The sequence below is a fragment of the Henckelia pumila genome, chromosome 2 (genome assembly GCF_033568475.1).
Source record: "Henckelia pumila isolate YLH828 chromosome 2, ASM3356847v2, whole genome shotgun sequence".
Classification (NCBI taxonomy): Eukaryota; Viridiplantae; Streptophyta; class Magnoliopsida; order Lamiales; family Gesneriaceae; genus Henckelia; species Henckelia pumila.
Genome location: NC_133121.1, coordinates 115882707 through 115897252, shown reverse-complemented (window position 1 = coordinate 115897252; position 14546 = coordinate 115882707). Strand labels below are relative to the sequence as shown.

The following is a 14546-nucleotide window of genomic DNA, read 5'->3' as shown; positions in this document are numbered from 1 at the left end:
AACGATAGTCTTTTGTCCGAACCGTCTGCGAATACACAATCGGTACAGCTCATATATGAATATATCTTAAAATCATAAACTTCCATCTTCAACATAAAAATAAAGTCTGAGAAAAATGAATGAAACTTGTACCAAAACGAAGGTCTCGAAACGGTGATCACAGATATATATTTATTTGGAATTTCTGACGACCGGAGCGCACAAAATCGAAGCTTGAACGGGACAAAAATGGCGTTGAGGATGGTTCAGCCGAGTTTCTGCCCTTTTCCTTTCATTCTGATGGTTTTCACCTGAAGGAAGATATATTACAAGTGGTGGAATTGATATATATAAGCATATTTGTACTTTAGTCCCTGAACTTTTGGCTATTTGCAATTCAGTCCCCGAAAAAGCGATTTAATTCAATTTCAATCCTTATTCATTTAAGAATATTAGAATTTAATTCTAAACTCTAAATATTTCCAAATTAAATATTTTTGAATTAAAATTAAATAATCCCGGGCCTTACAAGCGGATCGGTGAATATGGGTATGATCCGATTAATGAGATGGATATTTGTATTTTAAATGAAATGATCCATCTCATTGTGAGACCGTTTCACATGAGAATCACTCATTATTTTATTGTTTCTTTTCTTTTCTTTTCTTTTCTTTTGTTTTGTGTTGTTTTGTTTTGTTTTTCTTTTCTTTTTTTATAATCAAATGTGCCGATTGTTTCTTTTGTATTTCAGTTGCATTTTGGTGTACAAATTCCTTTAATTATAAACTAGAGAATTAATTAATTAATTAATTCAAAATTTTGGGCATATATATAAGTCCCCGAACCAAAAAATTTACTTCAAACTCGAGCTGTTTTTTTTCGTTATCTTCATGTTATTTGTTTATGGTCATTGATGCTTGTATAATTTTTTCTGTTATTTTATCCACGAATTGCAGGTCCATTCATTTGTTGTTCGCATCGTTATTTGGGAAGCATAGACAATTGTGAGTTGCAACTATAGGTATAGCTTCCATTTTTTTCCCTCCATGTTTTCTGTTTGTTAATTTTGGCGCCCACTTGGAGTCTTGTGGTCTTTCATTCATGTTAATGTTAAAAATCATTGTCTTCTTCTATCAACTTAATTCTTCTTTGATTTTATCTTTCTCTTCTTTGCTTATTAAATGTAGTGTACAATTAAAGAAGTGCAGGAATGATTTATTTTACTGCATAACTATAATATTTCATCATAAAAATTTGTGTGAATGGTTTTTGCTTTCACTTATATTCGATGCAAAAGAGAGAAGATGGAGAAGCATTGATCTGGTCAGCATATATGTTAGATAGATGAGAGATGGAGTTGTGTTGAATTTTATCAGAGACCTTGTATTAGCTAAGTTCTCGGGAGACCTTTTCCTTAAGAAGGCTGCTTTTGATCGTGGCAAACTTAATTAGCAACGTAACAGCAGCCACAAAGTTTGATAAAAATTCTATTAGAATCATATTGTTGAATTTCTTAGTTAAAGTGGGCTGTATGCTATCAAATTATTAGATGCATAAAAATACTAACAGAACAAAGCATGTTACTTTTCTCACCAAAAATTGATATTCGCATTTTTTTACTTAAATAAATACTTATGTTATTTATGAATGTGATTAATTTAACATCGACAATTTTTCAACATAAATAGAAAGAGTAAGAAAAGAAGAAGGCGTACCCCAAGAAAAATTAAGTTAGTCACTGTCAAAAATAAGGGAAAACAAAAAATGATAATTATTAATGATGATAAGCTTTGATTGATTACAGAAAGAGAATAAAGTTGGGAGCACTGGATCAATCAATATTAAAGAACCTTTTTTTATTGTCTTAGTTCTAATACATATTAATATTATTATTCATAAACATTGTCTGCCTTATATTGAATTTCATTTTCCTTAAATAATACTCATTTGAGTTCAATATGATTTTACTAAATAATCTTAACATATTATGTATACTAGCTATCAATGCACATGTATTGAAAAAAAAAATATGTAAATAAAAAATTGAGCGAGATTAAAAATAAAGAAATATATCAATTGAAAAGATGTTGATAAACCGTTCTTTTAAATTTTAAATTGAATATGATAATGGATTCTACTATATAATAGAGATAAATTTTGATATAGACCTTTTTGTTCTTTATTTATAGGAATGAATTATTACCTTTTAAAGTTAGATGAGTAATTTGACTTTGGTGTCACATGAACAGACCAATCGGTTAGTATAGGTGCCTCGAGTTTTATATATAGTATAGATTTGTTCCATTTTTTAATTTTATTTATTGGGATTATCATTTATGTTATTAGACTTCAAAATCTAGTTTTTACACGTGCAACACACGTGCTTCTTTCTAGTAAAAAAAATATATAAATTTGATACGTAATTGAAAATCTAGGTATAAATGGTTTGATAATTACCATAACGTATCTTTATGTATCACCAGATTACCAAGTAGAATAGACTAAATAATTAAGTTCTACAAAGAGTATCACGAATTTGTTGTTCAAGTTCTACTTATATACGAATTATTTATATACAAGACTATTAGGTTATTTTGTAAATTCTCCGACATCATTATTTATAGTGTTTCAACGTATTATTCTTTATATTTGGATAACAAAAACGGGTAATTAATTAGAAAATATGGGGGAAAATCCCGGTTCAATTCTAAATATTTGAACACATTTTCGATTCAGTCCTAAATATTTTTACGTTTTCGATTTCGTCTCAAATTTTTCTCAAAAGTTCCCGATTCGGTCCTAAATGTTTTTACATTCCCGATTTCGTCCCAAATATTTTTAAAAAGTTCTCGGTTCGGTCCTAAATATTTTTAAGTTCTCGATTTCGTCCCAAATGTTTCCCATAAATTTCCGGTTTGGTCATTTCATCTACTCGTAGGTTAAAACTAACAGAATACATTACATTTCATTCTAGGAGTGTCAATTCGGGTGTGTCGGGTGGGTTCGAGTCTGGTTGGCGAAAATAATTTTTAAAAATTTTTCAACCCGAACCCAACTAATCCGATCAACCCGATTTTTTTATTTTTATTTTTTTAATAAAATAATTAAATAAAAATTCAAAATACACAATAATAATAGTAATATTTAATTTAATCACATAATAACAAAATCTAAATTTATATATAATTTAAATTTGAAATTCAAGTTGTAGCAAAATTTAAAGATACTTACTACAAAAAAATTAAACATGTAGAAAATAAATATTAAATGACGAAAATCTATTATATTAATACACAATAATTTTTTTTTTCAAATATACAATGTATAAAAATGTAGTAAATATTTCCTACTGTTATATAAAAATAATAATAAATGTTCGAGTCATCTTGGGTCAACCTGGGTTGACTCAAACGCAACACGAACCCTATTAATTTTTTTGGGTTAGCTTTCGAGTCAACCTGATTCGACCCGATTCTTATACCGTTTTTTGGTACGATATACGGTATATGTTTTTTGGTACGATATACAGTATGCATTTTTTGGTACGGTACGATATGCCACCGTTAATTTTTAGGACGTGTGAATGAAATGTGATGTATTATGTTAGTCTTAACCCACGAGCAGATAGAAGGACCAAACCGAAAACTTTTGGGAAACATTTGGGACAAAATCGAGAACATAAAAATATTTAGGATTGAATCGAAAATTTTTGGAAAACATTTAAGACGAAACCGAGAACGTAAAAACATTTAGAACTGAACCGAAAACTTTTAGAAAATATTTGGGATAAAACCGAGAACGAAAAAATATTTAGGACTAAACCGAAAATGTATCGTAACATTTAAGATTGAACCGAGATTTTTTCCGAAAACATGCATATAACATAACACAATCTCAGTGGGTTAAAGCATGTTTGAGCGAGTAACAATTATTTTAAGATGCTCCTTCATGCTCAGCGAAACCTGTGCATCCATCCCCCAACGGCTTTCAACAACAAAAAAAGCAAATTTATGCTAATATATAAGACACAAACCATTTGGTCGTACATGCATTCCAAAGGTTCCTACACATGATCCAAAACAGTTTAAACGCAAAATATCACAAACCACACAGACCACAGGTATAAAAACTTGATAAAGTTGCATCCACCATCAAAACGACTCCTTACAAAGATTTATGCCTGCAAACAATGTGTACCAGAGTGGTCACAAAATGATCAAGCACCAAATAAAGTGAAGATTTGTAATTAAAGTATTAGTGTACTTGCCTTGCTAGCGATATTATTGGAGAGCCAATCAAGTCCCTCGTAAAGCCCCTCCCCTGAGGTAGCACAGGTGCTCTGGATGTACCTGCAAGCAAAGAAAAAAGGTAAAATAGAATTTACAAGGTAAATGGTGGGTGTAGGTGTAGATTAACAGACGATAAAAGTAGCTGAATTAAGAAAATGTCTACCAGTGGCGCTGCCTGAGCGAGTGCAGGCCAAGCTTATCAGTTATTTCGGCAGCGTTCATTGCATTAGGAAGATCTTGTTTGTTGGCAAATACAAGTAGTACCGCATCTCTTAATTCATCCTGAAACAAAGGATGCCATAATTCCAGCCAGAGTGGTAGGCAAAAACCATTTTTTTTTGTCAACATCATAAATGGCACAGCTATTAATTAGATTTTTGCCCTTTCTCATGATGCGGCGCCTTTAAGGAACGCACTCCTCAAATGACTTGCAACAGCAGCTGGGGCATTGGGGAAAACAAGATTTTTTTCGAGACATGAAATTGGGTAAAAACAAACTATTTGAATTTGGAGTATTAATCCTCACAAGTTAGTTAAAATAATTTTTTAGAAGTTCAAATGGGATATAAACAGATTGCACAAAGAAATTGTCACCTCATTCAACATCCTATGCAATTCATCCCTAGCCTCCACGACACGGTCCCTGTCATTGCTATCTACCACAAATATAAGACCCTGTGTGTTTTGGAAGTAGTGTCTCCACAACGGACGTATCTGTAAACATAAATGAATATGTTACCCTCCAAAGGCATGATAAACTATTCTATCATATGAATAAAGAATAGCAATAGATTCATGATAAACAGCATAATGAAGGTTCCACCTTATCCTGACCACCGACATCCCAGACAGTGAAGCTTATGTTCTTGTACTCAACAGTCTCCACATTGAAACCTGCAGAAAAATACAAGATCCATATGGAAAGAAATATTAGAAAGCTGTTAAAGTTAGAATACAAAAAACGCAATAGAGATCATCTGCACTGGTATTGGAAAGAGAAGCTGAGAGTTGAAATAAAAACAGAGCTACTGCAGTTGCAAGATCAAGAAGGCATACCAATTGTAGGAATAGTAGTTACAATCTCTCCAAGCTTGAGCTTGTACAGGATGGTGGTCTTACCAGCAGCATCGAGACCGACCATCAGAATGCGCATCTCCTTCTTGGCAAAAAGCCGGCTAAAAAGCTTAGTGAATGACAGCCCCATTTCTCTTGCTTGCTTTTTAATCCCTAAAAACCCTAATGGGAGCGGGAGCAAAATATTAAATTCGTGCATTATATCATGGGTGTGGTTTCATAATTTATCCTGATAAATAACATATGACCAGAACCATATGCAGTCACAAATATGAGACTTTGAAATATACAACCCGCTTATAGACATGGTTCAAATATTGTTTCAACACATAATACCCTTTATCTCATATTAAATCAATAAGATCAATCACAATTCAAATGACACTCACACAAGCATGGGCAAAAGAAGAAAATAGTTAGAAACCAGGAGCCCTGACACACCAAATTAGGAATTACTTAGGTTGCATTTGGATGGACAGATTTTGATCTGGATCGGGAATTTAATTTGGAGAATGATCTCAAGTATGTATTTCAATAACACAACATTATGTCGGTTATCCATTATAATTGATTGAGGATGAATTTGAAATCCCTTTAATTAATTTAGCTGAATAACTAAGATGCATTTAAAATCCATGATTTCAAAGGGCTAAATCCAAATCCATTAAATTTATTCAATGCATTAGATAATGAAACGCATGTGTTGATTAACATGTAAAGAGGAAATTAATCGTACCTGCTAAATGGTAAAATCACTAAACACTAACTCATAAGTCCGAACTACAGCAATTAGAAGTAAATATTTTAATGTTTAACCAGAAAAAAATTTATAAGATCAAACAGATCCGCTTTAAAAAAACGGTTCATACACGACTGCCATAGATATTTTCAACGATTGCACGAGTAAATTTCAGAATCTCAGAATGTCGCACCAAGCAGATCAGATCAAAATCAAAACAAAGCAGAAACAGCAGCTAGACATTTCGCAATATATAAATATTAGGTCAATCCTAATGAAAATCCGTTTTGTATCTCATCATTGCATTGCATCCGAATCAGACAAGATAACCCAACACCAATTCAAAGAAATCGATTGCCAAAAAATTCCTTCACCCCGTACCTCGAATCCAACAATAAATTAGCAATCGCGGAAATCTGAAGAGGAATTTACCATAATTCGAAACCAGATTGGTACGTACCTGAGCGAGATAGATCTTGCGAAATGTTGAGGGGAGCGTGCGTATAGCTAGCTAGCTAGCTGCCTCAGAATAACGCGAGCATAAAAATCTCTTCAGCCATTGCTTATTTAAATAAAAATAATTATGTCATTCCAATTGCCTTAATTACCACCTGAAGTCCCCTAAATAACGGTACTACCCTTGCCAAGTGTAGTAGACTAGAGTGATCAGTGAACCATTGGATGTAAACGAACCATTGTGCACGTGAGCAGATCAGCTTAGCACGGTAAAAAAATTTATGTTAAATATTTCATCAATCTTATCCAATCGAGTTCGAGCTTAAAACATTTAGCTCGAGAACATTGGATGAGTTTTCTTATGTGGAGATTATTCAAACTCGAGCTATTCACGACTTTAATGATTTTAAAATGAATTGAGTTCGAACCTCATGATAAAAACTTAAACATTATATTATTCAGCTCAATTTGATTTGTTAACATCTCTATAATGAAAAATTTATATAAAAATATTCGTTTTGCTTAGATGTGACTTCGGTGAGCCTCCTATATTTTTACCTTGTACTCCACTATATATATCTTATGGTTGTTTTAAGAGTTAGTCATAATTTATTTTTTGAACTCGTTAATTCTCTCAGAAAATATTATCAAAAATCAACATTTTTTTTTTCAAATTTGATTTCTTTTTTTAAGCAAGAATGCTAATACGGAAAAATTGGCTAGCATGAAGCATGATTTTTTTTTTGGTTAATTAAAATGAATTCAGAATTTTGAACCATGCCTATCTTGTTACCCAAGGTTTCAAATTTGAGAAAAATTTTAGATTAAAGATTTAATTGTAACAAATCTCTCTCTCAACTCAAATATATATATATATATTTATTTAGAGAAAAACTAGGTTTTGTTAGAGATGTGTGAGTTTTTTGCATCAAATCTCATGTAAAATATTAAAAATACACACTTTCAAGTTTCACCCATATAAAAATTTAATTCGCATCTTGGTCATTAACTATTAATCATAGTTGCATGTTTAAGCCTTACCAAGACGAGTTATATTGAACGCGTGTTGTTGCATCTAAGTGACTATATATATATATATATATATATATATATATATATATATATATATATATATACAGTGGGCGTATCCAAAATTCTCGATCAGAGGGGGCGAATTCAATAGATTTAAAAAATTTTACAATAAATATCATATATTAACTTTATATATTTTTTACAATATAACTCTCCTAAATTTCATGCTTTGAAAATAATGAATAATATTTTCCTTATCAATTGTATGAAACACATAAAGTACCAAACAATTATTTGATCATCTTTCAACCGATTACGAAGTGATGTTTTAATAATTTTCAATACTCAAAAAACTTTATCTACAAGTACAGTTACAGTGAATATATAACAATGCCAATTTTCAAAGTAAATATATCAAATGAAATAATTGATGTTTTTTTTTAAACGATCCATTTAACAATCTCGCTAATTTCTGCGAAATCAGAAAATTTATTGATATTTCATATCTCAAATAAAGGTATGATGTTGGTGCTCAAGATGTGCTAACTATATTAAAGAGAAATCAAATGATAAAACTGAGCAAATTGAAATAATTTTTCTTATCATAAATAAAAATAAATAAATTTGATGGATCAAAACATGTTATACATGACAAACAAATTGTGTTCATCCAGTTAAAGGGATATATATATTTAAATCTCTAAAAATCTGTCACTTCATAATATCTTTCAAAACGATATAAGTTAAGATGATCTTTTTTCAGTGATAGTCAAGATGGATGTGACTTTTCTGTTGAGGAAGAGGTTGTACAATTAAAATTGAAAAATGCTAAAGGTACAACAAATATCGTGTACGATATTTATAACAATAATATCGTGAGATTTTGCTATCGCGAGATTTTGTATTTAATGTATTGTGATATTTTGATAAATTAAATTTTTGTATTGAATTTTTTATGTCGTAAGATTTGATGTACAAATTTTGTTGTACCTGTAGCATCACTCATTAAAATTTGTATTTTAAAAAGATATTATATAAATAATACTAAATTTTTTTAGAATTTCAGGGGGGCGGTCGCCTACTTTCTGGACCATGTAGCTCCGCCACTGTATATATATATATATATATATATATATATATATATATATATATATATAATATCATGGAAAAACTGCAAATTTGATCTTGTATATTTGTCACTTTGTGATTTTGGTCCTCTATGTTTTTATATTTCGATTTTAGTCCTGCATGTTTCGATTTTTGGCAATTTCGGTCCTTTTTATTCAAAAATGCTTATGTTGCACTGCACACATCAGCTCCACATCATCACTAAATTGGTGCAACGTCAGCGCCACGTCGAAATAAGGATCAAAATTGCCAAAAAAATAAAGATAACGAACTCAACTGAAGACTTTTAACTTTTAAATTTGCTAGTTTATATTAAGTAATCTTCGATGATCGAAGACAAGACACAGGGACAAAATTAAAGTATTTGGAACATTTATTCAATTTAACTTTATTACGTGGTTGGTTCTTTCTCTGGTCATTACGCTAAATGTATTGAGTTCATGTAAGATCTTATGAAGCCCACAACGACCTAATTAATTAATCCTAATTTTCATATTTAAAAAAAAAACGAAAACTATAGTGGACCTCGACTTAATTTTAACATAAAAAAACTATCTCAAAAAGATTGTCCAGGTCCATATATATATATATATATATATAGAGTTTTTTTCAAGTGCCCACCTACCATGTCCACCAATGATGTGACATTATTCTATTGGATGTGATAAAGATGTGATAAATTGTAGATCCAATAGAATAGTGTCACATCATTGGTGGGCATGGTAGGTGGGCACTTGAAAGAAACTCATATATATATATATATATATATATATATATGTATAACTCCCATTTATCGACAACAAAAATGACCATTATCGTACCATTTAATTATATATCCAAAATTTGTTGCAAATGATCGCCTCGTATAATCTGAGATGGGCAATTTAAAAAAAAATAAAAATAATAATAATAAATAAATAAATAATAATAATCTGAGATTTGCGCGCCGATTACGAGTCCACGACTAGTAAAATGAAAACACATGATTTATTTATTTATATAGTAAAATGCAATATATAATAATAATAATGGCATGGGAAGGGGCCAGCCAAACGACGCCGACCGCACAAAATATATAGTATATATAAAAGACATGGAGATATGGATGGGATGGTATATAGTAGTATATATGTGTGTATATGTAGTAAGAAAATGCATGGATCTGAAGCTCAACATACATTTAGGTAGCTAGCTAGCAAGAATCATAATCTCGTAGAATTTTGTTGCTGAATGGCTTCCCGATCTGCAAACAGTGGATGGGAGGCGTAGTGGGAGAATAGAGCCTCCCAAAGGTCTGCCAACAATAGGGATCCTGCATTATTCGGTATCGTTGTTGATGTGGCTTAAGCTGTATGTTGTTTAGGGTCACGTCGGTACAGGGCATCACGTCGCTGCAAGCCAAGTGCACGGGTTTTACCGTATATGTTCCTCTTATATTTTCGTAGTGTACACCCGACAGGGAAACGGAACTGCTTTGGTTCTTGCAATTACTACTGCATTTGTCGCAATAGTATTGATCGATCACTATTGGGAGTTGAACCTCCCGCACTTGTATGTTGGAGAATTGCACTCCTTGCACCAACCCTGACCCCCCCTAATTAATTACATATATACAAACCAAACCATATCATTATTTTATATTAATCTCTCTTATTTAATTTGCATGATTTTGGTAAATCATTAAAAATATATCACCTGCCACGTTTTAATTCGGACTCCGTTCATAGTATTTTGCATGATGACGTCTCGAACAGTGATATTGGATACACAAGCCTTGGTGTTATCTTTTCCAAGGCCTCCAATGCTGATGCCATGTCCCGGCCCACAATTGATGTCGTGTATGTAAACATTTGTGCATCCAGTTTGTATTGATACACAATCATCCCCTGCACCCATGCCAGAAAGAGTATTTTAAAAAAGAAATTAATTAATGTTTTTTTTTATATTATAATCTCCATCGAGGCTGGCCCTAGCTAATTCAGCTAATTTATATATATATATAAGTATTTAATTGTTGGACTTTTTAGGATAATTGGGCTTTTATTATGTGAATGAAAATTGGTTAAGCTATTGGGTTTTCATTATGTGAATGAAATTTTGGACAAGCAATTGGGCTTGTTATGTGAATGTATAAGTGGAAAAAAGTGAGTGTCCCACATTGGAAAAAGAACTTGGCATGGGTGTGCTTATATTCAGTTACACTTTGTAAAAACGTAAGAATGATTGGTCAAGAGTTTCTCTCGCGCGCGCCTGCGCAGGGGTTGCAAATCAAGGGCCCGATTTTCACTGAAACAGGTTTGATGACTTGTGTGCAAGTGTACGAGCGCGACTTGGGTGCGTCAAATGTCGGATCGATTAAGGCAAAATTGCCTACCAAGTGTTGGCCACCTTTTGCTATTTTATTTTTCGATTTTGACCTTCCACATGCCCTGAGAAGCTTCTGGATGAGACCCTTCAGCTGCCAGACTATTGGTGCTTCATCTTCCAGCCTTTGGCCTTCCATCTACTAAGCCCGATGTCTATATATAGAGGCAGACTCTAGTCCTTCAAAAACAATCTCACAAGCAAACAAATCTCACGAAATCCTCTCAGTTGCACTCTGCTTTCGCTGTTCCTCGGATCAGCTGCGTTTTGCTCTCGCTGTAGCTCTGTTCTTGTTCTTCTGCTCCGTCGTGATACTGTTCAGGTACATTCTCGGTTTGCCATTGTAGTTCCTTCGTGCTAGATTTCTACAAGGTTTTCCCGTTGTATCCTGGGAGACAGACGTCCGTGTAATCCTCAAAGCACACACAGGAGGGGACGAATCTGTTTTAAGGAAACTGTACTAGTTACAGGCTTCGGTTTGCTTAACTGTTTCCTTACTCATTTTGTTTATACTTTACAGTAATTATATGCTCAATATACTACTGAATTGTTATACGATCTTACTTCGTTCTTAGTATATTGTTTCTGTTATATTCGCGTTTTGAGTTTACATATTTTGGATAACATTAATTAATTAATTTTATACATTAATCCGACCAGTTTCGCTAAGTACTGGCTCAAACAAGCTGAGAAATAAAAAAATTATGTATGTCCTCGTTGGATTTATTAGCATGTTCTTGCATTACTCTTTTTACTGTACAGATTATGACAAGTCTTTGCGAGAATGAGTGGCGAACAATTCAAATGTGCCGATGAAATGTGTCAAATTTCTAATGGCTTCATCGGATGAAAGGATATGGTACGTGCATGTCCCCACCACCACCCAAGCAGATGCGAATTATAAGATAAAACAATATGCAATATGGACAGAAATTAATTAATTAAATTTGTCATAATTAGGCAACTGATCATCATGAATTAATGCAAAAGAATATTCAAGTAAAATGCATGGCTTGGTAAAATAATATTAATGCTAACCACAGACAAGACTTGAACTGCGAATCAGCACATCTTTGGAGTTTTGCAAGTGAATCCCATCGGTGTTGGGGCTATCACCCGGAGATGACACCGTTAAATTGTACACCGTTACCCCGATGCAGTTGTCGAATTTGAGGTGGCACTGGGGGCTGTTTTGGATTGTGATTCCTGTTACCGTCGCGTTGAAACTTCCATAGAACCTAAGTGCCTGCATGCATGTGACGTACGTTGCAACAACTATCGTATAATTATAGATATATATATATATATATATATATATATATATTGTCTTTTTTATTTGACAATTAATTAAATGTTTAATTTGTTACGTTGTAAAGGTACAATTAAAAAGAATACGTCACATATATAATTATATTCAAGCATACATATATATTTAATTATAATATTGGTCCTTACAGTTGGTTTAATTTTTGGCATCTTCCCCACAAGTACTGAGCTTCTCAACTGCAGCAATAAATCAAAAAATCAGAGATTAATTAACGTACAGTTCGAATAATTAAGCTAGATTGTTCTGTCCTGGATAGTTATACTAGCTAAATTGTAGATCGAGGGATATATATATATAAGAAAATTAATTACATGAGGAACTGGAGGCTTGGGGACCGATATTGTTTCATTTAAAGGGACTAAAAAATTTGATTCATCATCCCAAGTATCATCCTCATGAAATGCAGAATCATCTTGCCACCAAACAGCTCCATTTCCGTCGATTTTTCCGCTTCCTCTGATGGTTATTCCCACAAGTTTTGTGAATTCAAGCCATTGGAGAAGGCCTGAACCCCAAGATTCTGAGCCGGCCGTTGGAGCAATAATTGTACCATCTAGCTGCAAATTAAAAATCACATGGGCCGGATTCGATAATTAAATTTGTCATTAATTTTTGGTGGTTATTGTTAAAAAATGAAACATGGACCTAACTCACCTCAAAAGCTAGCTCAAAAGGTGAGAGTTGCCTTTGCCTATAGTTAGCTCAAGAGGTGAGGGTTGCCTTTGTCTATATAAAGGGCTCCAAGGTTATTTAGTCAACCGATGTGGGACACAAATTAATACACCAACGGTTATCATTTCTTGAATTTTATAAGATCGGTTTGTGTACACAGTTGCGGATTTTTAATTTTTTGAATAAGCAAGATGATATTATTACACAGTCGCTTAATTATGTACCTGGAAAACAATATTATGCTGACAATATGGACCGGAAAATGAAACGGGTCCTATAAGGAATACGTATCCTGCTGGGACATTAATAATTGAAGCTTCAACTTTGCAAGCAGCTGCCCATGCAGCTTGGAATGCCTGTATTATATATATAATATATTCACCACAGAAATTAATTAATGATATATATATATATATATATATATATATATATATAATGAAAGAAGCACGGAAATCCATATGGAATGTTAATTTCAGTTAATCAATCATTATTTATGTACTGGATGATGTTGGTAGGTTATAATTACGTGGAAAAAGGTCTGGTTTTAATTATATTATATTGGGCTGAGGAATTAAATGCCGTCACGAGGATCATTTGTTAAAACCTTTTTCTGATTTTCTTGGCAATCAGTACTTTGCATCAAGTTAACGACAAAACTTTTATTTTAGCCACGTACTGCGAATACGATTTATCATATATATATTTTTAAAATCAAATTAACATGGATCGATCGTGCCCGAGCTATGCTACATTGGATGTGCTTCACACCTGACAGATGCTGCATGCACTGGGCAAAGCACACTCGGTGTACTATAGCCCTTACCGATCAAAAGGTACATTAATATTGCAATATTAAATTAAATTTTCTAAAAGATCAATTAATGAAAGTTTGTGAACACAAGCTAAGTAACAGGACACTTGGGATTGTTTATAAGTTAATTATTAAATTTTATTGATTAGCTAAATAATTAGTTATTTGAAATTGCATTCCAAGTTGAGAGAATAGGTAGTTAAAAATAATAATATATAATGAAGAAATTAAATGTTTTATAATTACGTACCTTAGTGTCATCTTTGGTGGCGTCACCCTTGGCTCCAAAATCCAACACATTGTAGACGCCTAATTTCTTTGGGAGAAGCAGTATTGGAGGTTTGGAGTTTCCGGTATGGTGGTGATATTTGGGTTTCTTCTTGGAGATAAACGATTGCCTCCAAATAACATTCTTGCTCACTCTTGCTGATTCAATGCTTGTGCACCACATTAATATTATAATTACAAGCAGAATAATATTGATGACTGAAGTGAATTTGTTTTGGCCAAAAGCACCCATCGCTAGCTGTGTGAGGCCTGCCGGGGATCCAATTCATATATATATTGAGTGGCAGCTAGAGGAATGTGCTGATATATATGTGCATATATATTTATATATGGGCCGGCAACAAAGAAGCCAGCTGATGAGCTGGTTTATATAGCAAGGATATATAT

The 14546-nt window shown here is 32.8% G+C and overlaps 2 protein-coding genes across 3 annotated transcripts; both read right to left on the bottom strand.

Moving 5' to 3' along the window:
- Positions 1-3978: 3978 nt before the first annotated feature.
- On the bottom strand, positions 3979-6676 carry LOC140880844 (ADP-ribosylation factor). Of its 2 annotated transcripts, none has more exons than XM_073285666.1 (7): positions 6542-6676; positions 5325-5504; positions 5092-5162; positions 4863-4982; positions 4432-4550; positions 4247-4328; positions 3979-4159 (listed from the first exon to the last, which is right to left on the bottom strand). In XM_073285666.1, exons 2-7 carry the CDS (start codon positions 5470-5472, stop codon positions 4154-4156), a joined length of 546 nt encoding a protein of 181 aa, XP_073141767.1. In that variant the 5' UTR covers positions 5473-5504; positions 6542-6676; the 3' UTR covers positions 3979-4153. The 2 variants fall into 2 exon arrangements, with proteins under 2 accessions (XP_073141767.1, XP_073141769.1); XM_073285668.1 differs by having other exon boundaries at positions 5325-5495; positions 6542-6604.
- Positions 6677-9889: 3213 nt separating this feature from the next.
- LOC140883758 (polygalacturonase At1g48100-like) lies at positions 9890-14378 on the bottom strand. Its single transcript, XM_073290344.1, has 7 exons — positions 14122-14378; positions 13285-13416; positions 12700-12945; positions 12517-12564; positions 12100-12307; positions 10393-10583; positions 9890-10291 (listed from the first exon to the last, which is right to left on the bottom strand). The coding sequence occupies exons 1-7, from the start codon at positions 14320-14322 to the stop codon at positions 9890-9892; spliced, it is 1428 nt and encodes a 475-aa protein (XP_073146445.1). The 5' UTR covers positions 14323-14378.
- Between the last annotated feature and the right edge of the window lie 168 nt (positions 14379-14546).